We start from the raw sequence: 27,253 nt of genomic DNA, 5'->3' as shown, positions 1-27,253 counted from the left end.
AAACACACCATCTACCTGTAGCTCCCCAATTCATTCATACAATTCATTTCATGCATTATTCCTCTTGGGATCTATCAGTCTAACCTGGTGTTGTTCTTGAACTTGAGGAAGTAGTGCAGACAGTTGATGCAGTGATGGGGTCCTGGACCTTCACAGCCATTCTCATTGCATTCAGAGTCACAGGGACCTGGGAACAAAGAGAAGGAGCAATTTAAAGACCGTAGGAATAGCTTTTATATTTTAATAATCATGTCAATATGAACCGAGAGGCGGACGAAAGTATGACCAGCTGTTATAATGAGAGGACAGCCGTGGCCAACCTGCCAGTTTGTGGATCAGGACTTAGCTCTTACCGTTGTACTCCTCTGTGAACTCATCAGTGGAGCGAGGCCTCTCGCTGCGCAGAGAGGAGTATGGGTGCACAGAGGTACCGTATAACACCAGCGACCACTCTTTCAGTTTGCCTGAGGAAACAGAAGATTGTAAAACTTTTCACAGCCATCTTCGACACAGACCTAGAGTGAGTTAGCAGGTCAAATATATTTCACCACTAAAACATAAACAGAGAGAACAGAAATCTCAGAATCTAAATCAATACCGTATTGGCCCGAATATGAGACGGTGTTTTTTGCATTGAAATAAGACTGAAAAAGTGGGGGTCGTCTTACATTCGGGGTCTAAACATTATACCCATTCACAACGCTAGATGGAGACAGATATCTTTAAAGCGAATGCTGAACTTAACTCCCCAGGCCAAAGCGAACCCCAGTCACCAAGAACAAAAATAAAAATAGCAGTAAGAAAGAAAAGAGAAGAAAAATAGAGAAGAGATAACAGAAAATGGAGAAACGTGGCGACAATCTGAAGAAAAGTGGGTCGGTTATCGGATGGTAGCGAGGTTGGTGCCACTCACCATTCATTTACAAATGTGATTGTACTTTAGTTTACATGTTTAAATGTTCAGATATTTAGACGTGATGGACAGTTTTTGCATGATTTGAATGAGGCCAAATAACATGCTTTTTCTCTCGAATATATTGTTATAATCATTTGTTTCAGATGTACTGTAATTATTTTCTGTATAAAAATTAAATTTGGTGTTCAAAAAGTCTTTTTTCAAACTTGAGTCTTGAAAAAGAGGGGGTCGTCTTATATTCGGGCCAATACGGTACCTTCAGCTTCCCACATCAACAATAGGTTCATTACATTAAACATAATGGAATAACTGAAAAAACACACGTTATATGTGGTTTTAGTGAACAACACACGAGCCTCTTATTTGCAGCTATTTCTCATTCGCTTTCCATTGTAACTCAATTCATCTTTATTTTAATTTCTTCTGGAATAAATAAATCATATTAAAAGAAATGCAAATTGGTAGGATGATGATTGACTGAATATTGAAAATATAAGCACTGTCATACCAGGTACTTTCTGGCTGCGGAGATGAGAGGGTGAGTCGTAGATCTCTAGGACCCAGTCGCCTGCTGCCTTCTCTCCCCAGCAGTGAGTGGTCATGAACTCCCAGTTCTTAAAACCCTCCATGGAGTGATCAAACAATCTACACACACACACACACACACACACACACACACACACACACACACACACGGAAGTTTTTCAAAGCCAAGTAAAAAAGAAATGCATTCACTCGACCAAGAACAATTACGGTCTCTATTGGACCATTTATAGAAACTTGACAGGACTGAGGCTTATTGGAGATTTGGACCTTACAGCCCTTAACATGCATTCAGTATTAAATCCCCTACAGGTTACACCAATTTATGAACCCCCCCCCCCCCCCCCCAAAAAAAATATGACTACTGTTCACAATGCAAGCAGAGATTAATCAAAATTTCATCCATCAATTTATCTCATTTTCATAAAGAGGTATTCCATCAAACTACAATAAAAATTGAAGCTCATGAGTCACAGCACTTCTAATTACTCGTACTTTGTGCTGCCATGACAAGCTGTAATATCCCAGACTGCCTTCACCTGTTAGCAAGCAGCTGAGACTTTGTCCCTGAGGGTGAGGTCAGGTTGATCGACAGGTCTCCACGTCGAGGGTGGGTGATTGTAATACGTACAACCACATGCTCCAGGTAGATCACATGGTGGTTGGGGTTGTCCGTGCATCCAGTCGCCTTGTAAACCGAACGGACGACGTGCTCTGGACGGATGGTCCTGAAAGACAGGACAGAACCGATTGAACAGGTAAACAACAAAAAATCACACTAAAGCAGGGGTTACAAAAATGAGTGTCGTGAGACACCAATGCTGGAGTTGGATCATTTTGATCTGACCGAGAAATCAGAAAAGTATATTTATACAATACAATTTATACAATAATTGTATATTGATAAAATTAGACCATCTAAAATAAACCATGTGTTTAGAGAAGCTATTTTAGTGCTTGTGCTCCTAAGGTTTCCATACTTCAACCACCACAGGGGTAGCAGGGGTTTTGAGTTTCTGGCACCGTTCAGTCAACAGTTTGGGAGCAATAAAACACAAATATCTAGTGCTGTTATTTTTGGGTGCTCTGATAGCTCAAGATATTGATTTAAGGCAATTTTTCTTAACAGTCACTGCCACAAGGAAAGAAAAATCTAAAACCATTAGCCAAGTAGCTTTTTTTTTTTTTCAAGTAACACACTAATCCCATAAAAACCAGCGGTCCATCAATGGACACAAAGAGATCAACCACAGCCAGCTCCCATGGAAAATTAAGTGTGAGAACGGAAGTTGTGGACTTAATGGCATTAACCAGGGGTATCTGGAGGTACCCAGATACCCCTGGTACATTTCTTTGTACATTCCTTTGTAGGAAAAGATACAAAAACAATAAAAATGAGGTATCCAATATTTGAGCAGAGTAGAGATAGATATGGATTCTGATTAGCTTTGAGAACTATCTCCATACCTTTATATTTGAATGAGCTCACGTGAAAAAGTCTCACGCTGTAACTCCACCCACTACCTGTCAATCAAGCACCCAACCAATCACGGCGCATCTGCCAGAAGGAATCACGTGAACAACCAAAGGTGTCTGTCATTAGTTATCAAATAAATAAATGAATTTCCAAGTTATTATTTACTATCTATCTTGGTCCATAGAACAAGATATCTATTTATTCCTTTTATATGTTTGGTATGAAGTCTGATATTACTGTTTTATCATGGAAATTCCACGGGTTCCCGCTATTAATAGTGTTTCAAATTACAGTGCAAAGTTGTGATGCAAACTTAGAAGTGAACCTGTAACATATGTAAAGCTACTAATTCCTGTGTCTCATCTGCAGATTTGTTAAAGGTGAATGATCCGGGCATCATCTTCAAACGGGCCTCTGAATGCCACAATTTGTTGCCCTCAGATCTAACAGAACTGCACCTGCGGTCTTGTCAGCTCGAGGTTGGAGACGGCGGTCGTCTTCCTAAACTGAGGCAATCTGTTCAGTCAACCATCAATAATACGTCTCTTAGTGACTGACACACCACCGAGTATCGAGTTTCACTGCCCTGGGGCACTCCAAAAAGCAATCACATATAATTCCTTTTTTGATTTAGTACAAACATGCACCACAGCTCATATTAAGATTTTCCATTTCCCAAAACAGTTTTTTTTTTTTTTAAAAAGGACTCTGAGCCTGATAAGAGAGAAAAAGTACATTATTTGTTCTATGTGCAGGTTGGCAGCAGCAGATTAACCTTACAGCCAAAGCAACTTTCTCATAACTCATTGAATATAATCTACTGTGATCCAATATTATTGCAACACCACAACCAAAGCAGACAAACCATTGCCAGTTCCAATATAGCAGACATTTAGCAATTCTGGATTACAGACAGGGTTTATGCACTGACAGCTAAAACAGAGCAGGTTTATAATACATGCTGGCAAAAAAAACCAAGGGATTACTTGTATTTTTTTGTACACGGTGGAGGATTTCCAGTGTTTGTGCCATTTGATCCTGTATTGGAAACTGCTGTCAGGTTTACAAACACAGCATCAAGACTTTTAGAGCCAAAGTGGTACAGCTCAAATAATTATCATTAAGAGCAAAATTACCTCCAGGGAACACAGCTGCTTAAGATTGTCTGACGCTTTGCAATGAAGACAACCCTTTTTACTCAGAACAACACATTCCTCAAACTTGTCGGTCTAATGATTACTAATAACTGATAAAATGCCATTTTGTTTATGGGAGGCCTAAGCTCATTGCTAAGATTTCCTTTAGTTATTTCCTTCGCAAAGTACATTTATAAGCAGACATCGGTGAAATAAATGCATCTCCCTCTTACGACTTAGACCTACAAATTAAGCTGTAAAGAGATTTTTTATTACTGTACTTAAATCAGCACATAAGCATATATATATTGTCTTTCCAAGAAAGTATGAGGCTTATACCAAGAAATACACAAAAACAAATTATGCGAAGCCGAAGCAGACATGACAAAATGGATAACAGAGAAAACTGATTGTCTCATAAGTCATCAATGACTGTTTGGAAAGCAGACAGCGGTTAAGGCTGTGGAGTTTATGGCTGATATCACATCTCTGGCTTCTCTATGACATAACACAGATAGCTGAACCATATGCATGCGAGTGAGCAAAGCAGATGCACAGCTGATTAGCACCAGCCTAACTGCACACAGATCAGGCAGCTTTCCTGGTGCGTGCTCCAAGTGGAGTGAGTCGAGCGATAGCAGACAGACATTACCGAACGCAGTCAGAGGGGCCAGCCAGAGGGTGTGTGGGAACACAGCCGCAAGATGACGACTGCACTCATGTAGCAAGTTAGAAGCACTGTAAACATCCACAGATAGTATAAGAAGGAAACAGACAGTGGCGTAGTAACATGTCCATGAGTACAGAGACATTTTTATATAAATATATTCTTCAACGACTTGTTCATTAAAACTTTTCATGACTTCTGCACCTTGGTTCCAAAGATGTAAAACATTTTGTTTGGTGGTGATTACCTTGCAAGCCTGTTATTTGGCTGGATGAACAAGGCTTAAGCTCCCAGTAACTGGACGATTTTGTCACTGGCCATTTCACACAGCTCTACAGCTACTCACAGTGTAAATGCATTACACATGGCAAAAGGATAAAAATGACTTGCGCACAGAAACAGTGGAAATCTCTCCAAAAGAGTAGAGAGGCCTTAGGACAACCGCCTTTGACACAAGTTGGACTTTACAAAAGCCTCACATGGACTGACTGGTGCACTGGAGCAGAACAGACAAAACGACGTTGATAATGCTGCAGTCGCTAGTCACCAAGCCTCCAACTGAAAGCAAACCAGTTCAGGGCCCAAGATCAGCCCGCTAGTTTAACACAGAACAGGGCTCAGGCTTCCAGCTGCATCAAGAATAACAAGCTGTGAAGCCTTGGCTCTCTCACTGTCTCTCTCTCACTGTGTGTGTGTGTGTGTGTGTGTGTGTTGTAAAAGTCTTATGTGAGAACAACCCTGCCAGAACTAATGCTTGGCCCCTATCAAGGTACAGCTTGCACAACCACACTCTCAAACACATGCTGGTGCATAAAACACCAGGGAAGAAAAATATGTGAGAAAAAAATGACAACAATGTTTTGTCACATATCGCCGTCTCAAAGCTGACTCTCTTATGAGACGTTTCATTCTCCATTTAACCAGCATATGGGGACAGGGCAGTACTACATTTATTTATATCAAGCGGGGAAGGAGGCCGTGCAATTAATAAACGTGTTTGACCATAAAATAGGCATCTATTACTGTGGTACATCAATAATTACTTTTTACGGACACCCCAGCCCACAAACTTTGCCCCTATTTGAGCAGTAACTGGTAATCAGTGGACTAGCAAGTTAGAGGAACGTGTTGTTCCAAGAAAAGAAACGGTTTGTCTTTATTACGTAGCGGAGACGATCTTCAACAGCTGCACTGCCTGAAGGTAACTTTCTTTTTTAATGATAATTACCTGTTTTTTACCACTTGGGCCTTAAAAATCTCACTGCCATGGTTCTACCACACGATCAGACGGCAGGGAGAGAATCTGGCCGCAGTCTTTTTGTGCGTTATTTTGCCAGCATGTGTTATCAACCTGCTCTGACTTATAGGTGATGGAATACACCCTGCATGGTGAAATTGGCCACAGAGGCCTCAGCTTTTGGATGAAATTAATATTAACTAAAAGCCGAGTTTGAAATAGGTTGTATTGAGGATGCATGTTGTGTTGCGTGTGTGTGTGTGTGTGTGTGTGTGTGTGTGTGTTACCTGATTTGTCGGTCTGAACTCTCCACACAGACATGCTGAGCAGGGACTTGCTTCCATCGCTCCGCCTCTTTCACCATTGCCTCAGCATCCATAAGACCAAAGCCGTACAAATGGCTGACTGTAAGAAACACAATAGTCACAGCTGATCACTGCTTTTCTGACCCTGCACCTCAAACCAATGAATCTTTATCCAAAAAAAAAGTGGTACAAATCATACACCTTTATATTTTAAATGAGGGACGGTGTTAAAATTAGTTGCCAAGTTCTGGATATATTGAGAATTGTACATTTTTTGATTTCTAAAGACTTTTATGTTGGTAACATACACATCCACTCAGAACATCACCCTGCTTTAATCGGTATTGTAACTTGTAACTACTGACATAATAAGTACAAAATAGCAATTACTGTAATATATTGAATCCACCGTCCAACCTTCTACACCCTTATTTATGTAGTTATTAGACAGCTTGTGTTTCCAGATAGAGGAAGTGTATGGCGATCAATAGCAGCAGGTGTCTGGGCAACTTGAATCGTTCCAGTAACAGTTTTGACAGTGGATTTTTAAGCAGTTATTCAAGAAGGCAATCCATCAATCAATCAATCCATGACACCTGACAATGATCATTTCTAAAGTGCACACTTCCTTAAAGATATACAACATTAATAAAGATAAATAATAAAAATACACAGGTAAAATGAAGATGTCACAATGTTAGCGCTGCATAGAAGCAGCTAAAGCGTGAACATTTAATAACCTGAATAGAGAACCGTTTTATGTTTTTGCAGTATTAGTGCATTGCACAGTGCAGTATTAGAAATCTAACTATCAGTCGATTATCGAAGAAACATATTTACTTAATCTAACAGCTTTGGAAAAAAGTTGTGCAACATTTGAATCAAGGGCCACGACTCTTTCTGTTGCAATTTTTGAAGTCAATCTAATAAAGTGCATAATAAAACTTTCAACAAAACTTTATTCCACAACTTGACAGACACATGCACACACACATTGCATTCATTATTTGGCGCTGAACAATAGCCACTAATTCTAATTTCTTTTTTTTTTGTCAGGTAAAAACAATTTTGCAAAGCATATTGGAAAGAACATATTTCCAAGTTGCAACATGTAAAATCTAGTAAGATTGATCAATGGACAGCAGATTTACAACAACCTTCCTGGCAAAATATTGCATATTTGCTGCAATGCTAGGGTCACAGTTTGGAAGTTATGAGAAAATGTGATTTAGTGTTGATTTCTTAGATATTGAGGTTCTTCTGTCCAAGTTTCAAGTCCATTAGCTCAAATCTGTAAAGTGGATGATACGTGTCAAATGCATTAAAACCTTTTAGACTAATTCTCAATGCATTGTGCTATAGCATACGTTAAAGACTATTTGCCCACCTGGAACATTTTTTTTTTTTTTTTTTACATTTTCAGTTTGAAGTGTGGAACAAATGTCAGCACAGACTGATGGAAGCCATTTCTATACCCCTGAACCACTTTATGTAACAGTGGGTAACACTAAAAAAAAAAAAAATTTAAAATGTACTCCTAACTGTATATTTGTAAAAAAAAAAAAAAGTATAGAAATGATAAACGGTGACTCCTGAAGTTATTGCCACAGCAGCTGAAACATGACTTCCTTCCATACTACTCTTAGCCCACCTTTTTACTCCAGTTCAGTTTCTCTTTAATTCCACTTTGGAAAAAAAAAAAAGCACTTGGAAAATCTGCAGGCACACTGGGTCTGCCGCCTGATTGAACCCTAGTTCTCATTTTCTCAGTTTTTCTCCACGTACGCACGCACACACACACACACACGCACACACACACACACTGACAGATGGCAGCTGGTTGCGCAGTAGTTAAGCAAGAAGGAATATTTTAAGAACCTGCTCATCATATCTCTTTTGATAGAGAATAGAACTCAGGGGTCAAGATAATGCATACTGCTTTTCCTGGGACTTTTTTTTGCCTTACAATATTTCCTGTCATAAATCAAAAACGCAGCTGTTACTTAATTGATGAGTGGAGATGAACTTTGCTTTACATATAAATACAGCCCACAGCATTATGTAAAATATATTCCTGCATTCACAGTAATCTGTTGTCAAACACTCAAACCAATCCAATCAATTTTAGTGAACTTCAAATTGATTTACAGACAGTGAGTCGAGTAGAATCACTAACAACATGAGATACACTGTAGGTCGATCTGATCTTCTGTTGTGGAGAGTGCATGTGTCTTTACCGTTGTAACCAGCAGCATTTGTCTTCCAGTCAGGGGCGCTGAGATGTCCGGCTCTGGAGGTCTTTACAATGATGTGCTGAACGTCTCTCCATGTTAAATGAGGACTAGAGAAAACAAAACATACAAAACACAAAAAAAAAAAAGAAAAATTCATCAGGATGTGAAAACGTTTTGTGCTGACGACATATCCACCTCCCTTCAACATCAGCACATGACATACAGACTATCCCTCTGGTGAGCCGACATCAGTGTAAATCAATACCACAAAGAAGATGACAAGAAAAAAAATTATGATAGATGGATGGACAGACATACTGATTAATCCCCGAAGGGAAATTAGTGGCACACTCTAGTTCAAATAAATCACTTGCACATATTAGTGTGTACAGGCCCTGAATAAACAACACACACAGGAGGCCTGTAAGAATGCAGAGGGAGGTAGAGTGGCGGGCAGCTCCTGCTTGGTGCGCCCCAAATGAGCAACGTATAAGGGGGTGCCTCGGCAGTGCTCCACCTCCAGGTGATTTTTGGGCGGGAGTGGGAATCGAACCTCCGATCTTAGATCATTGGACGACCCGCTCAACCCGCGCTCTACCACTGAGCCACTGCTGTCTCAAAGGAATGTATAGGAATGTATAACTGAGCTGGAACTAAGTAAGTACAGATGTGTTTTCTTATTTGTATATTTAGAAAGACGTGTAAAATTTGTAACTTGCAAATATGCACACACTCATAAATTAATAAACGGCAGCACTAGAATATTATGTTAAAACGAGGATGAAGGTGAGTTACACTGGGAGATGTGTCTTCCTTGTGGAGGTACATTGGATAACTTGCTGTAGGAGAATAGGTGGTTAAAAGAGGGACATAAACAATTCTGGATAAAAGGGGATGGGGTCTTTAGGAATTTGGAGGGAGGAAGGCATGCAAAACAATGTGAAGACAACATAGTAGGTAGAAGATTGCTGAGAGAAAATTAAAAAGTAGCATAGAAGGAGGGGATGGATGCCCTTTCTTCCACCCCTACGTTTTCAGATCTCACGTGAGATCCATTATAAGATGGTAGCCATGTGTCCCAACTTGTTTGATATCCAAACGCTTCGTTAAAGTGTCAAAAACCAGAAAGAAGTGGGTCGCTAATTTTGCTGGGATTCCCTTCCATCTCGTGTGCAGACTAGATGCTTTACTCCCTTTTCTTACATTAGTACCTCACTGTCTGAGACAAACAGAATCTATACTATTCTAAACTGTTTGACCTCAAATCTGTATTCAAGGTTTTTCTGCCTGTGCCATGTGGGAGAATTTTTAGCACTACACATTCGCCAGTGACAGTGTTAATCTGTGAAGCCAGGAGGTTTCATAGATTAACACTGTCAACCTTTTATTTGTAGATTATTACTGAACTAGTGAAAGGGTAGATTGACGTTGTTTTATCTGTTTTCTTATATTTTATGGATTTTGCGTAAAACACGCGTCAAAAAAAAAATCATTCGATAATCTACAGAAAGTCGATGCTGTATGTGATGCAGAGCCTCTCAGGTGGCATAATTGATATGTGGATGCTGTGTGCCTGCACTTTATAATAAGAGCACAATAAAACAGCCTATGCATAGGCATTGATCTCTAGCTAAAAAAAAAAAAAGGCTAATAAAGTACTCAACTTTTCAACTACACTGACATAACAGAGATCTGGGTCTGTCGTTTAAGCTTATCAGGTTTATATGCAAGACAAAAAATAATAATTTACGAAGAAAAAAAAATATATAGTGAAAAATAAATAATTGTAGCACACGTGAGGTGCTTTAAAAAGTCAGAATACTTAATCCATCCAATCCATATTGATGTGCTTAGCTGTCAATGTGGAATTATGATCATTATTTAACAGTGATTTTGGCATCGTTATCTAGGCCATGACAGCACATACATTGACTCCGTCTTGTACGCTCACTTCTTCAGACAAAGAAATAGTCATTTCTGAGGCACTGCTACTTGCAGTGATAGTGAGACAAATCATGCACAGACTTGGATATCTCTGAAAAAATCTGCAGAGGAGGGCAACTGACAGCAATGTAGACAATTTAAAAGGGAAAAGATTTCAAAAAAGAGAATTTAGTGAAATCAAGCATGTAGTGTTTATCAGACAGTTTACCAACTTTCATTTATCGGATAAGAGGAGATGCAATCGGCAATGCAGCTTGTCTAAGCTTTTTCCTCAGTGTCTTTCTTCTTCTTGTTTTTTGCCAGCATGTGCATGCAAGTTTATCCATGCGAGAAACTGAATGAATAAAAGAGAGGAAAGAAAGAGCATTTGCCTTGAAACAGAAAAAAAAAAGAGGAGGGGAGAGGTAGCAGAAGGGATGAATCGAAGCAGAAAAGAAGCACTATGTGATAATCTCATAGAGGAAACAGGCTTATACGCCCAGCACTGCCTGGAAACCTAGAATATTTTCTACAGTGGGGATTTGGATAGGATTATCCAGGTTAAATGAAGTGACCTCAGCTAACTGAGACGCTCAACGTGATGACTGGGTAAAACCCAAGTGAGACTCTCAGCGCTTGCACTGAACTCCTGTCCGATTCAGGTATGTAAACACAAGAACAGCACATCAACACTTTTCGAGGGCAAGATTGAATCACATCAAAACCAATTGAATGGGATTTTTTTTTAAATCTGTCTTTTATTTTCCTAATTTCTATGCACCAATTTTGAAATTGGCGTCCCAATCTCATTTAGCAGCAATGGTTAGCACGAAAGCGCCTGACCCCAAAATGCCAATGACCTGCAATGTTACTTGAAGATGGCAGGTAACTCACCTTCAAAGTTCACACTGGAAAACATTCTAAATGGTTTATTTGTTTAAAAGCAAGAACAATGAGCTTAATAAGAGACATTTAAAGACAACAACCGGACATACAAAGCAATGTTGACAAGTATTTGATATTTGTGGCAATGTAAACTAATACGAATTCAAAGCAATTATGTGAATCATGAGTGATGCTTAATTGTAGTTAATGGAACTATACTACACATGTGTATTTTAATCTGATTAGATGTTTTTATTCTTAATATTGTACAGAAACATGATATGTGCTTTAAAGGTTTTTTTGGCGACTTTAAGAGTCTAATATTTGTGGCAGACAGACGTTTAGTCTCGTACGTCGTCGTCGTCTTCAGCTTCAGCCGCTTCTTCTGCATTGCGGTTAACGGGGTTACAGTAATGGGATATTATGCGCTTTCAACAGTTCTCTAGTGATTTTATGATTCCAGTATTTGTGGTGAGCAGTCAAGTGAAATGAAACCTGATTCAAGTGAAACCTGATTTTTTAAAAATTCTTCTGTACATTTTCAATGGTTCTTTTTAAACCGACGTATAATTGAGAATTACTTGACTCAAAGTGACCTGTACATGTATTTTATTTTATTAGGCGTTGTTTTTATATACTGTAATTGTTTCTGGTAATTACTAGAAAATGTGGTAAAATCAGCCTGCTCTTACCACTAAAATGTGTTAATTATTATTAGTCTAGTTTATTCTAATTAATTTTGCTCCCCATGGTCAGCAACTCTCCAAACATTAGTTTGCTCCACATGGCCCAACTTGAAAATTTGAATACTGCTAGGGCAGCTACGCATCACAATTGTTTTTAGTTTGTACCAATTTTTATTATCTTATATGTACGTTTTATTTGGTTTACAAAAGACACACAAAGTGCCTGATTTAATCATTTATTTAAATTCAAGTCAAAATAATGCATGTGATACTTACGTCATTTTCTGGCATACATCTTCTAAAAAATAAATCTTCTCCGGTCCCTGAAACCAGGGACCGGAGCATACCACAGTTAAAGGGGTGGTTGATTTGATGTTAAAAAGCATATGCTTTTGTTACAAATGGTGAGGTTGCTTGATTTAAGCACACTGCTTACCAGAGTGGTAGAATTACGTGTCATGCGGTTTTTAAATGTTTTTTGTTCACTTCTGCCACCAAAAGTATGGTTTAGGTTATTTTCCTTTGATAGGGCAGTTGTTCATTACCACTAGTATAAAGGCCCTGGCCTAATGCATTATTGGGGAATTTTTGTCTGAATTAGTTCGAGGTGGAGGTTGTTCTGCTGACAGTCCATGGTCTTTTTGTTAAACTTGTGAGATAGAAATAAAGGGAAAAGTTTCACCTGCATCCTTTTGGTTTGTTCCTTTTTGTGCACCTGGCCCTCATCAAACAAACTTGTTGACAGGGAACAGTACTGTACTTTTATACTTAGAGCAGTAATGGCATTTAATTTACCTCAAATGGTGATTATAGCTTGAATTTTAATATAGACTGATGAACAATTCAGCTTACAAAAATCTCTCGGAAATTATGTTCATTGTTCACCAATTGTGTTCATATGTTGAGGACTATCTGTTCATGGTCAGAAGTATAATGCGTGATAGAAGAGTTTCAGCTAAAATGAAAGTAAAGGTGTACAAAACTGGTGAGACCAGCGATGTTGTTTGGTCTAGAGACAGTGTCACTGAGGAAAAGACAGGAGACAGAGCTGGAGGTAGCAGAGATGAAGATGCTGAGGTTCTCTCTGGGAGTGACCAGGAAGGATAGGATCAGGAATGAGTACATCAGAGGGACAGCACATGTTAGAGGTTTTGGAGATAAAGTCAGAGAGGCCTGACTGAGATGGTTTGGACATGTCCAGAGGAGAGATAGTGAATATATTGGTAGAAGGATGCTGAGTTTTGAACTACCAGGCAGGAGGCCTGGAGGAAGACCAAAGAGGAGGTTTATGGATGTAGAGAAAGAGGACATGAAGGTAGTTGGTGTGAGAGAAGAGGATGCAGAAGACAGGGTTAGATGGAGGCAATTGATTCGCTGTGGCGACCCCTGAAGGGAAAAGCCGAAAGGAGAAGAAAAAGAAAAGTTGTCCTCACTCCTGACCAAAATAAAAAAAAGCTTCACATGGTCCACAGAGATCACTGAGGCCATAAGACAAGAGAGCATTAGAAGGTAAGCAAGGGGGGCAAAGAGATGAGGTGAATAAAAGAGGTTAAGTGGATCTTACTTTGCCTCCAGGGCCAGAGCAATAATGGCAGCAGCCATGGGAGCCGAGGCTGATGTCCCTGTGTGACTGTCTGTGCACCGATGTCTCAGGTCTGTTGTAATCTGTAGATGGAGGAGAAGAGAAAGGGAATCAAGACACAGTCAGAAGGGGGAGGAAAGAGGAATGAAGAGGAATACAAGAATGAAGATAGAAAAGACATGTGAGTCGAAAGGTGTGAAATAAAACAAGCCTGAAGAAATCATATGAGAAAGTAGGAAGAGAAGATCATAACAGAGGATGAAGTAACAGAAGAGAAGAATGAGTGGCAGTCACGACAATAATAGAAAGTGAAAAAGAAACAAACTGGAGGGTTGGAGTCACGAGGAACAGGAGGTTTTAAACACACCTGAAACTCCTGAAAGTCACATTCCATCTTTGATTCACTCATTCAGTCATTATAGAAAACACATGTAGACACTCACGCAGAAGTACAGTATAGTAAGAATTCAAGGAATCAATTCTGTCCTGTAGGAGATAGGAAAGAATTTTAAAAATGTATTAAAAAATTGGCTGTTAAAGTGCTGTATGTTGACTTAGACTATCAGGACTTCAGACAGGCAACAAGACGGACAGCTTGACATCGAGTCAGCCAAGAAAAGCTTGGCCAACTGCTACTCTGAGTCCTCATCAAAGAAACCTCCCTGGACCAAAAACTTAAAAGGGATTATATGAAGACACACACACACACACACACACACACACACACACACACACACACACACACACACACACACACACACACACACACACACACAGAGTATGAAACGGTTTGGTAAGCAGAGACAGTGGTCCAGTAGAATTTCAGTAGATAGGACAGTATGTGCTCAAGTAGATTACAATGACAATCGGACATATGGTGTTCAACTGTACGTCTGCAGAGTCAGAGGGAAACTGAAAGTGTGTGTGTGTGTGTGTGTGTGTGTGTGTGTGTGTGTGTGTGTGTGTGTGTGTGTGTGTGTGTGTGTGTGTGTGTGTGTGTGTGTGTGTGTGTGTGTGTGTGTGTGTGTGTGTAATGCAAGAAATGTAGTAGGACACTGCAAAAAAGTAAATCACAGAAAACTGTCCACGTGGGCTATCATAGTGCTTTTGGCAGCTTAAGTTAAACCATGCCACATCTCGAACAATACGCATATCCACAGGGCTAAATTAATGCCAAATGTTCATGCTGTAGCCTTGACTCAATGCACTTGTAATTTTTTTATCCATTGAAGCTCCAGATCAAATGTTAAAGTGAAGTCTCTTCAGGTCAAATCACATACTTAAAGGCAGGAAAGAAGAACTGCCACAAACACAGGACTGAGTGAAGAATAAACAAAAAAAAAAAAGCATCACAGCACTGCAGTCACAATAAGCCATGGGGGCACTTGTGATCCTTTTGACACTACTTATATAAATTAAACAAAGGTTGTTAAAATCACTTCCAAAAAGCCTTAATCCTTACAATCTTGCGGTCATAGTTCTCCCCACTGCTGTAGGTGGTCGTTAGTGTGGACGAGCATTCCTCCAGGTACCACGGCTTACGTCCGCTCTCCGCTGTGCTGGAGATAGAGATGGTGTAGATGGAGTTGGTGTAGCCATCGCAGGAACAATGGTCTCTAATGCGTCCTCCATTGCCTGAAGCCCACACGAAGATGGAGCCACGGCCCTTCCTCCCCTGACAGGAAAAGATACAGTAACGACCCAGTGAGAGGCTACAGATACATGCATTGGCTTTTAAAAAGTAATTGCTGCTTACCAGTCTATGTTTTGACTCAATGCTTTTAAATGCACTTTTAACATCTGTCAGCAATGATGTCATGCGTTCACTGCAGATTTTTTCTCATGAAGGAAAAAGGGAATGACCACCAACAGCAGTTAAAGACTCAGAAAGGATCAGTGGGCAGCGGAGACAGTTCAAGCCTTCCGCAGTGCTGCGAGTGTCTGGCAACAGATCTGACGTCATCTGATCCAAGTTCAGTAAACAAACTAAAGCAGTGATTTTTTTTTTCCCCTCTTAGAAAAGTTGGCATTGTTGAATACTACGCTGGGTTTGTGATTTTTTTTCCAAGCAGTAGAGCAAACATTTACTGACAACAGATTTAATGTAGCATAAGAACCATTCACCCATATTAAATAGCAAAAGGACATATTTTAAAAAATTGTTGCAAATATAAATCACTATATTCCAGCTGATGCTTGAGTTAAGGTTTTAGAAAGGATGATTTGCACATTAAAATAAAAACAAAAACATAATTTCCCTAAATTCCTAAATAATCGTTTAGTCCTGAAGAAATTATTGTATTTAATAGGAAACCTTGTCACACCCAATAGCCTTCTAATTCTCTATTACACTTTAAAGACTGAAGTACAATTATGAACCACAATCTGTAAGTGATCAAAACTCAGACATGAAGGAAACATGCTGGGGTAGTTGTAGGGCTGGTGATCACCAACAGAGATGTTGAGGCAAAGATCAGACAGGAGTCAGTAAAAGAGACATCCAACAAAGTGACTGGCACTGCAATTCACACCGTTCACCATGGAACACACCCCTAACACTTGTGTACACACACAGATATGAGGGGATAAAAGCGGAAAAGAGTTTTTCAAAGGGGTCATGCGTCTGCCGCGAAGCGATAAGGGAGTGAAGTCTCTCTTGAGTGAGTGGGAGATCAGACAGGAGCAGATGTTGACAGATGAGAGTGATGGAGTGAGCTCTGAAGAGGAGCTAGCAAAAGAAGGAAGAGAACAAACAGAAAGACCAGAAATAAGGAGTGGAGAGGATATAGAGAATAGATAATCAGCAAAGAGGAAAAAAGACAAAAACTAATTGCTGATTCATATTTGATCTATACTGTATTTATTTACCCTGTCATGAAGAAAAAAGAAATACTGGTACATGTGTACATTTCATAGAACAACAATTTAAAAAAAAGAGAAGGAAAAATAAATAAATGAGACCTTATTGAAAAGGCAGTTATCCCATTCACGGGTGATGTGCACAAAGATTTTGGGGAAAATATTGAACATTTGAGCTATGCCTTTGAAAATCTCATCTGATACATATTTTCCTCACGTAATGAGCCTGAATCTAACTTGTAACTGTGGGAAAACAAAAAAGAACAGTAAGTGATGGAGCTAAACAAACCACTTCAATACCCCCAGTTCCTGTATGAGAAAAGATTCGTGAAAAATATGAAACGCTGTTGCGGTTGTGCTTCGGAAACAAGATGACAGTGTGTCAGAGACAGACAGACAGACAGACAGACAGACCCACTTTCGATACTGTATATTCTTCCTCACTTCATTCTGGGTGGGGGATAATAAATCATAATGGGCACTGGGAAATTTTGACCGTGCTCTTGTTTATTTTTACATTACTTTCTCAAATTCGTAGACTACAAAATCTGTAGAGAGTCTTAAGCTGTAAATGTGTCTAAAACAGGGAACGTTTGGATTTAATGGGGAAAAAAAGGATTTTTTGGCATCTGTGTTACGATTGAGAGTTATGAAGTATTTACAGACAGCTCAATTATAAAGACTTTATATATTGAAAGATATACACAACATTAAACGTACGGGTAGTCCTCAACATAAAAGAACATTCGAAGATACCTCCATATCTAACTCTTGTCCTGCAGTTTCCCTTTCTGCCACAACCCCCATGGAGCTACATGCTACAGTACCGGATCGTCGACATTAACATCAACAGCTGACTCGGTTGTTGGATGCTCTTAAAAGACTGGTCAAGAGTTCCTTGATGTGTTTTCTTCTTCTTCTCCTCAATGATTAAATTTAAGGAGTAAAATCTTATCGTAAACTGAATTCATGTCTGTGTAGGTTCCAGGTATCCAGGTCATGGTTATCCAAAGCTGTTCAAATCAATCCAATGGACTCAAAGTTCCTTGAAGACGTTTCACCTCTCATCCAAGAGGCGTTGTCCTTCGAAAATCCCAACAAAATGTCTCAGCAGATTAACCCAGGTGATGTGTCTCTTTAGTATACAAAGGTGAAACTCACGTTTCAAAGACACCCCATGGTACCCCCATCCACCATCGTTGAGCCAGACGGGTTTCAACTACAGTCGTTGAAATGTGGCTGGGACAAGACCAGCCACCTTCAGAACTCTTGGATGAGAGGTGAAATGTCTTCAAGAAACATTCTTAAAGTCCAGCGGATTGAACTGAACAGCTTCGGATAATCTGAATTCAAAAAAATCACGTGAATTACGATTAACGGTAGATATTGGTACGTGTACATACTGTATAATGGCATTTAAATTACCTCAATTGACAATTATAGAGTGAAATTTATTAAAAACGACTCCTGAGCAATTCAAGTTACACACAACCTCTTGAAACCAATTGTGTTCATATGTTCAGGACTACCTGTACTCTGAATGACAGAATGCAACCCTTCCAAGGCTGTCACTTATCAGCAACACCTAGGTTCTCTGTGATAAACAACTCTTCAGAGTGTCACTCCATCAAGCCATCTCCACTCAGCTTCACACACACACACACCGACAACTATACACTCCAGAAGGAGGTCACGCAGCTACGTACGCATGCCTAGCTTGTACCAGTTGGACAGATGTCTCCATCACCTCTGTCATCTCAAGAGGCTCTTCTACTCACACTCCTGAGCGATCCATCCATTTTCTTTTTTCTATTATTCCATGCCACAAGCACTCAGCCTTCCATAAAGACTGTTTAGTTTCTTTCTTTCTGTGCGTGTCTCTTTCTGGCCTTCTCAACGTCTACATCTGCTCAACCAGATGGCAGCACGCCAGCTGCTGCAGACTTTGTTAAAGTGTAGATACTTGTTTTTGAAGAAAGGCCAGTCAATGGCTCAGCCCCGCTTCCCATCAGTTATGGCTTTTCTCTGCACTGAGCCAACAACTGAGCTTGTCATGTGGCAGCGTGGAAGTTATGCTGATAGAAGAGAAACTGCACCGGTAGAAATAGCCCAGCAGGTTTGTGGTTTATATATAATCAAAATCTTCACACATCTGCTTGGAATGTGTGTTTTTATATTTCTCACCATGTGCATTCCAATGTCAGAACTTTGGCTGTGCAATGAAGCATATGGATGTAAATGTGTGTGCATGTGCGTGTGTGTGTGTGTGTGTGTGTGTTATGTGCTCACCATGCGGATGCCATTCTCAAAGGCCTGCCTGGCCAGGGATGCTGGTCCATCAACGGTCTTTCCATCGTCATCAGGCCCCCAGCTGGCACTGTAGATGTCGATATGTTGTGGTTGGAGGCTCAGAGACTTGGCCTCCACCATATCCGTTACATCTCCATCCAGCATTCGAACACCTGATAAACAGAAATGATTTACGCAACACCCAAACTTGAACATATGTTCTTTATATCTCCACAGAATATTAAATGAAAAGCTAGCCAGACAAACAGGATAATTAAACTAATAAATGCAAGCATTAGTAAGTATGTTGATGTCTTTATTGTTGTCTCAATTGATTATTTTTAGATAAACCCAGTATTAAATATGAGAAAGTACATTTAAGCTATCTGCTCATCACTACTATGCTAATTGCTACGACAAGGTCCTTCAAAATGTAATCAGATCAAAATGAATAGGAAGTTTTTAAACCTTTAGTCACCATCATAAATTGTTTTTAGTCAAAAAAGTACAAATGACAACACAGACAGACTTTGCAATGATAAACTGTCAAAAAGACATCAGACCAATCATTGAAAACAGAACTTCAAAGTTCATTTCAGTTCAATCATGCTGGTGGATGACGGCACCATTGCATCAACACCAGGGAACAGACAAGTGTTAAGTGGTAGCAGCCCCAAGTCTTTTCATGATGCACATTGTGACACAAGTCATAATATACATCTGCTGATAAAACAGAAAAGTGAAAATGCCGACAAATATGACCAACCACTCACCTCCTATTCTAGCGTTATAGGCAATTCCCACAATGCAATGGGAGTTGTTTGCTGCTGCAGCCACTTCACCCGCACACCGTGTTCCATGTCTGGGAAAAAAAGTGGGAATAAACAACTATACAAATCCAACACACACGTATACACAGGCAGGAGAAAACATGCAACCTCCCTGATAAACATGCAGTTTTCCAAGTGGAAAACGGGGACGGTGACACATAAACATGCATATTCCCAGATAAATGTCTGCATATCTGTTAAAGCAATCCTAAACAAAATGTTTTAGTGTAAGAAGTGTTACATACTACACTACATACTTTTAAAGGCTTCCACAGTTCTCTACAGGTTTAACAGAAATAAGAAACACTGTCAGGACAAGTATGTTTGGTGTTCCTCAGGGTCAATGATCCCCAAGTTCAAGCATATACAAGCAAAAGAACAGGTGGGATGTCTGCGACTCCTCCTGAGTAACATGCATGTGTGTGTGTGTTCTGAAAATATTAATCCCTGAATAATGATCAACATCAATGATAAGGAAGACCACTCACACTACTCTGAAATGTTAAAACACACGCATGCATGCAGGCACAACGGGGTAACATTCCACTAGTAACTGAAGTGGTGACAATCAGCTCGGGTCAGCAACCAGCGTAAACAAACATAAGTGTGTTTGTGTCTGCCGCCTCCTCAAAAACACCACGTTCTGGATCAGCACAAACACACTCAGACACACACGCACCTCCTGTGGAGAACATCTGCATCACAACACCCCCCGGAACCGGCTCTGACCGCTGCTATGGAAACCCAGCATCTAGCTATTGAAACCCCCCAGGGAAGACATTTTAAAGTCCAGGGAAGCACTTAGACTGAGGAAAATCAGTAACCTGATGATTACAGGTTAATATTTATTTACTGACATGATCAAAGGCTTCAAAAATATTGGAGCGCTGCTGTCCTTACTTACTTACATGTATGCTGCAATTTCAAGCTTGTCAACTTAATCAAAAATGGTCATCCTCTGCTATTTCTTATGAAGCTCTGGTAAATTTCAGTCAGGAAGACTTTTCCTCGTTCATTTAAACTGTACTTTACTTTTTGCTAAAACTTCATTCTTGCTTGTGTGGGGTTGTCAATTGATTATCTGCTCTCATCAGCTGGACAGTCTGTCCAACAGGCCTGTGACATAACTTTGTTAACCTAGATCTTGCTCCTATCCTTTTAAATACGATGCTTTCTGTACCACAGTTTTATTTGTGTCACTGTTAAATGCTCCACCTCCACATTACCACCTTTGAAGTTCATCAACCTCACTGGTCTCAGCAGATCCATCAGCCACCACCACCAATATCTGGACTCCATGGGGAGTCATGGTTCTATACTTCTTAACCATTTCTCTTATAGCGAACCTTCATCTTTTTGTCTGTTTTATTGAAGCCTTATATGGAAAATATAGTACAAACAGTTTATCAAAATAAATCACAATAGCTACGTAAGAACAAGAATAGGTGGAGAGAAAAGTGATACATTTTGACATTTTGGAAAATTGATTGATATCGCTTCCACATACTGTGCCTCACCATTATTTAAGCTTAGCTTAGCAGAAAGACTGAAAGTAGACAGAACAGGTATCCTGGTTCCATACCAATTAAGATTGTGCAACGCTCTTGTAAAAACATTTCAGTTTTACAGAAACAAATATGATATAATTTGTGACTGGTTAATTTGTGACCAATCCATCCTCTTTATTCTCTGTAGACTTTTATTGGCCTCAAAGTTTACAAAACAGATATCATGAATGACACTGTGCGCCGCACAGATTAAATGGCTGTAAATCGGTGATGTGGCCCCTTTGTCATAGATAATGTGCCAAACTGTTGGCTCGCCCTGTCAAAACCCTTTAACAGTCTTCACTCCGCTAATCCTTAAAATCGTCAGTCTGGCTGTCTTTTCAGTCTGCCTGTATTTCCCATTGTCTTTTACATCTGTGTTACATTCACAGAGAATCTGTTTCAACAATGGGTAATAGACAGTGGGAATACACACACACACACACATACACACACTTGTAGTCAATATTTTTAAGCAGTGCAAGTTGTGTTTGTTCTTCAATAAGCAAAGCTTATATATATATGCAGCTCTTTTTGAAACAGGCAAAACATGATTTTTTGAAATTCTTTTATAAGATCTGTATAGATATGCCACTAGGCCTTCTAGTTGCTGTAAGTTTAACGAAGAGACGTGATTGAGCATAAACACAGATTTCCAGATTTTACATTCTCATATTTATGTTGAAGTCAGTGGTTTGGTGTCTAATCAGTGGTGGATGAGCTGTGGACAGAAGTTAAACAACTTCACTGACACAGATACATGCTGGTGAATTCAACTATAGTTTCCTTAGATCACCTCTTTTCTTCTGCTTACATTCAGTGCTGTTAACGGCACTTGTATAACAGATTAAGATCCAGAAGCATTACCTCATTCTTATTGCTGCACAACGCAAAGTTTGACAACAATCCTCAAACTGCCAGATGTAACAAACGTAATTCTTCGGCGTATTCGTAATTGTCTTGCCTTTCAGGAATGACGATCATTTATCCTGTGCCAACCATCTCACTCCAATCTATCACATCTTTTCTGCTCCCACTTTTACCACCCTGTTTTTGATTAACTAAAATGATTTTCAGTCCGCAGACTCAAAGAGGGTAAAACAATTTTTCTCTCTACACTCGTAACATCATCGTCAACTAGGACTCATGTTCTGACAATGCATTACCAGCAGAGGCTCATCCATTGCCAAGGCACTTGAGTTGCTGCAGCCAAATACAAATACACACCAATCAATCATACATTAAGCCAAACTGCTGCAAAACATGTGACTGAACACGGTCTCCCATTTTTCTTCTAATATAGACACAAGTACATACTACCCAGATTCCTCTCGACAGAGAAACCACAAACGCCTCTACAAATGTCACAAAGGACTACGCTAACATAACCCATCACATACACAAGGTCAGGACACTGCCCATACAAACACACCGAGTTGTACAATTTCTGGTAAAAATCAATCATAAAATCACTGATAAGCAGAATCCCATGTGGTTGACAGTAACACTATAGCAGTAGAGCCAAGTCATCAACCCTTTATTCGTCCCCTGCAGGCAATTATTCTTCCCCTCTAGTTAGTAAACTTCACACGTGTGTATAAGTGGGTACAGGCCCGACACACACACACACACACACACACACACACACACACACACACACACACACACACACACACACACACACACACACACACACACACACGTGTGCATGCAGATCATGACAGGCAGAGTGGTGGACAGCTCCTTTGTGGTGCACCCCAATAAACAACTTTTAGGAAGGCGGTGCCTTGCTCAAAGGCACCACGGCAGCGCTCAAAAGGTGACCTGGCACCTCCCACTGCCAGTCCACACTGTAAACTTCTTGAACCGGTCTGCAGCCTGAGAACCTGTGGACTGAGCTACTGCTGCCCATCAAAATTACAACATAAACCCTGAGACTAAAAATTATATTTTTCTCCTCAGATGTGGAATAGTTTTGTTCTTACTTGTTCTCATTAGTGGCATCATATCGAGGCATGGGGTCCATGTCGTTGCCGTTGACATCAAAGCTGGCTTGAGGGTCCTATTAGGGATACAAATGTCAAACAGGTACATCACAAAGTGGCTGCTTCTGATCTGGGGAGAAAAAACATCCTACAGATTGTGTGTTTGTAGTTGGGTCTAGCAGACCTTTAGAATGTCAAATGTCAACACAAACACAATTAGCAGTTTTCTGAATAGAGGGCAGTTAGAGATGATTCAATCTACCGGGTTGTGTGCCTTCAGACATGAAAAAAAAATCCAGGAATTACGGAGCGATAATATGAGCAGCATGGAAAACATCACACAAAGAGTACATCATTTTATGCGCTCCAATAATTGATAGCTTTACGTGCCACCTCAAACCAACAGGGTGATCTTCCTGTCTGGCCTTGTTCTGATATAGAAAACCTTCACGTGCACAATAAGCATCCGACTACGTCAAAAATCTACACACCGCCTACTTGTACACCACACGGTTTATAAAAAGAGCCTCTTAATGCGTAGTCTATGACTCCATTATCTGGATTATTGGTTCCTTTTTTGTAAAATGAATATATTAATTTAAAAATGAAAAATTCTATTTAAAATCTATGTTCATGCTCCCAAGAATAATAAAACACACACACATACACTGTATGTATAATCAAATATATTAAAATGGTTAAACTGAAGTTCCCATAAGTCCCACATGCATTCACATAAAGACATTAATTTCACAGATGATAGAAGGCTTGAAGATCAGTGCATACACACACACACACACACACACACACACACACACACACACACACACACACACACACACACACAAACACAAACACAAACACACACACAAACACACACACAAACACACACACTCACGTAGTTCTGAAAGAGGTCAGGGTGGTTCCTCTCAATGCCATCATCTAGAATGGTGACCACTACGTCTTTACCCGTGTAGCCCCTCTTCCACGCTCCCATGATGTTCATGTCTGACTGGCAGTTATGGACGTCGTCGTTGCAGTGCTGAGATGGTGACAGAACGAGTGAGAAATGATAAAGGAGAGAAAAGGAGGAAAATGTAACAAAGAAACAAACTTCACCGCCATCATGCACACGCATAAAACGGACTTGAATGTGTTCACATAGCGTTTCGAAGGACAAAAGCACATACAGCTTCTGTCATATTTCTCTGTTTTATAATGGAAAATACACAACCATCTACAATTGTTACATTTATTGCAGGATATCAACTGTACTGATGAAAACCTTGCAAGTATCAGATCAACAGATTAGCATCTTTATTGTCATTTTTTCTTTCTGCTTTCTCTTTAGTCATTGACCGTGTCACAGGTCTGTCAACAAAGATCCATTCTTCCTCAGATGGCTATCAAACAGTCAGCACACATTGAAATTATTTTACATGTTATTTAATTGGGCTTTTTAGAATGTATTTGCCAGCCAAATAGACATTTACATAGTTTAGCGCCAACCTCAAACAAATTGGAGCATGTTTTGAGTTTTCATCAACAGCTTTTTAACCACGATTGTAAAAAGTTTAAAGTCACGTTTGAATCACATTTAAGCTGATTATCAAAGATCAAAGTCATATCTGTCGCTGGTAACCAAAACAGATATGAATAAATTATGCGCTGCTGATTCGGCGTCGACTTGTTATAAAAAAATATGAATGAACAAAGAGACGAAAACATTTCCTTCAGAGAAACGTCTCAACTGGTGCTGTGTTGACCACAGGGAGTTTTTACTTCTATAAAGTCCTGGAAAAACATGTCAAGTTCAGAGAGTTCTGTCCTCCCGCTTGAAAAATATACAGTATTTAAAACCCTTGGTCAAAGTATTAGAAATTATCTATACTCAGGTCAATAATTGACAGAGCTGAGTACATCGGCTCACACACACACACACACACAGATACACACAAATAATACGTAAGACACCAGTGATCTGAGGGTGTATGCAAATACTTGCGATAAGCTTACAAATCTGAATCTGAACGTACTGTGAGCCGCTCAAATAAAAGATTTTGAAATACATGAACAGTGTCATGTTTATTTCCTCTACGGACTTTCCAGCACAAATATTTACGAGAAACAGAATGTTTGCCTTGACCTCAAAACATCTCGTTACACGTTGAGGAAAATCAAAAACGTCATCAATACAGATCTTCTATTCGTGCACAAACACAAACACACAGACAAATCCCTCAGCTCCATTGACCCTGCAGTAATAAGGATCATGCCAGGACCTTGGCTGACCTTTGACCTACAAGCTGAATGTGAACAAACAGCAATCCTCTAAGACGACTAAATGAATGAGACAAACTTGTACTGGGCTCCATTCTGTGGGTGATATTCTTGTTATAGTGCAGTAAGCATTGAAAAGAGAATGAGGGATTCTCTTTATTTGCATACAATGTACTCACAATATACCACATACTGCTCCACTTGGCATCATTATAGAAAATGTTGTTCTGTTCTGGGTTGCTGTGGGCGGGGCTTGACAGGGGAAGGGGCGGGGCTGGTTTGTAATCCCTCTTGATCCTCCTCTTGACCACCTGCTGCTGTATCCACTCCACCTGAAAGAAAAACAGACAGCAGAGAGCAGAAACTTTACCCAGTTGTACAATTAATTCACATGTAACACCACACATATCATGTTCCTTTGAAATACTGTAATGTGTTCAAGATGTCAACTTCTTGCAAAGTATAAAATTTTGACCAAAGTTAAAAAAATACAGCGTCTGTACAGTATTTCCACTTTGTCTTAGGTAATGTCGTGAAATTAATTTCGAACAGACACGATGCAACCAGCTCAGAAGAGCTGAGGTCCTGGGTCCTTCATGGAAAAGTTGACTTTTCTGACAGGACTAGACAGAAAATAACTTTTTCTTCCAGGAAATAGCTGTAAACACACTTGAAGTAAAAATTTTGAGCATAAATGAGTTATGCGTCTGTAGCACTTGTAACAGCTTCAGCCTTGGATACAAGCACTGTCTTTTCATTCAAAATCTTTTTATGTCATCACACTTTCGCAGGAGAGTAAGCAGATGTACAAGTGGGCAAACACTTTGCTCTCTGTTGATGGAATGTATTGATCTGCAAGCAAATGGGGCATTGAGAGCGCAGTGTGGATGGCGTGCCAAAGAACAGAGGCACAGAGGACTTCCGTTCTCCTTTGCAGATGTTATGTTTTTTTTAAAAAACATAACATTTGCAATGCAAATTTAGAAATTAAGGTTTCATTACACTTTTTATATATGTATTTATGTGTAACATAGACAGTGTACTTGGGCCACGCTTGAGTTTATTTTTTATTTTTGAAAGACAAAAGTCAAATTATGATTAGACAATACATGTACTTTGTTAGGTGATCTCTTTTAAAAATATCCTATTTCATTTTTATGGTATTGCTAAGTGCAACTAATCCTAAAGAACATTTTATTCAGCTCTCCTTTGTACAGTAGAAGTTATACTTTTGAATACAGGAAAGAAATTCACATTTAAGCCCATACAAATTTACCAATGAAGAGTCATTAGATTTTGTTTTCCATTCTTTCAACGTAAAGGCATTATATTTTGCTAGTTTTGAGAAAATAGTCTTAACCAAAACACCCCTGAAGACAGAATATCTCAAAAACAGATATGTCATTAAAAAATCTTTTAGGTAAAAAATAAGTCACTCCTGTTAAAATTTTAGCACATTGCTCAGTAAAATGTTAAACTAACCCAACTAGATGCCATTATTTGACTGCAGGAACAAAAGGAAATGCATCTTTTTAGGTTTTATTGTCTTTTTATTTCCAGTTTTTTTCAGTCGCTGCAGTGACATTTTCACAACTCTAAACACAATTAGCACAGCATCGGTCTTTTGTGGCCATACCATTCACACATTTCATGTTGCTTTCACTCAGTATGCAGTCAGTGAACATATTTCGACAATGCTTTCATTTTCTTAAAAGACAAGCTATACCTCCCAACAAAATTATGGATTGTTTTTTATTATGTACGAATGTTAACAGACAACATCCCACAATAGCAACAACAATATTCAAAACCTTACAGTAGAAAAACCTCCGCTTCTGCAATGATATCAGTTCAAAAACAATATATTGCAGC

The 27,253-nt window shown here is 39.5% G+C and overlaps 1 protein-coding gene across 2 annotated transcripts in view; it reads right to left on the bottom strand.

Moving 5' to 3' along the window:
- Window positions 1-27,253, bottom strand: part of pcsk5b (proprotein convertase subtilisin/kexin type 5b) — a 53,971-nt gene that overhangs the window by 12,611 nt on the left and 14,107 nt on the right. For both annotated transcript variants that reach the window (XM_068310190.1, XM_068310192.1), the window contains exons 3-15: window positions 25,561-25,713; window positions 24,000-24,143; window positions 23,102-23,178; window positions 19,513-19,601; window positions 18,740-18,912; window positions 15,054-15,266; window positions 13,574-13,674; window positions 8,519-8,622; window positions 6,264-6,381; window positions 1,999-2,187; window positions 1,425-1,561; window positions 354-464; window positions 85-187 (exon numbers count right to left, since the gene is read on the bottom strand). In XM_068310190.1, the coding sequence (XP_068166291.1) occupies window positions 85-187; window positions 354-464; window positions 1,425-1,561; window positions 1,999-2,187; window positions 6,264-6,381; window positions 8,519-8,622; window positions 13,574-13,674; window positions 15,054-15,266; window positions 18,740-18,912; window positions 19,513-19,601; window positions 23,102-23,178; window positions 24,000-24,143; window positions 25,561-25,713 (1,712 nt within the window). The remainder of the gene's footprint in view (window positions 1-84; window positions 188-353; window positions 465-1,424; window positions 1,562-1,998; window positions 2,188-6,263; window positions 6,382-8,518; window positions 8,623-13,573; window positions 13,675-15,053; window positions 15,267-18,739; window positions 18,913-19,512; window positions 19,602-23,101; window positions 23,179-23,999; window positions 24,144-25,560; window positions 25,714-27,253) is intronic.

Source organism: Antennarius striatus, chromosome 3 (assembly GCF_040054535.1).
Source record: "Antennarius striatus isolate MH-2024 chromosome 3, ASM4005453v1, whole genome shotgun sequence".
In the NCBI taxonomy this organism is placed as follows: Eukaryota; Metazoa; Chordata; class Actinopteri; order Lophiiformes; family Antennariidae; genus Antennarius; species Antennarius striatus.
The sequence above is the reverse complement of the archived record's forward strand: the minus strand, read 5'-3'. Positions and strand labels throughout refer to the sequence as shown.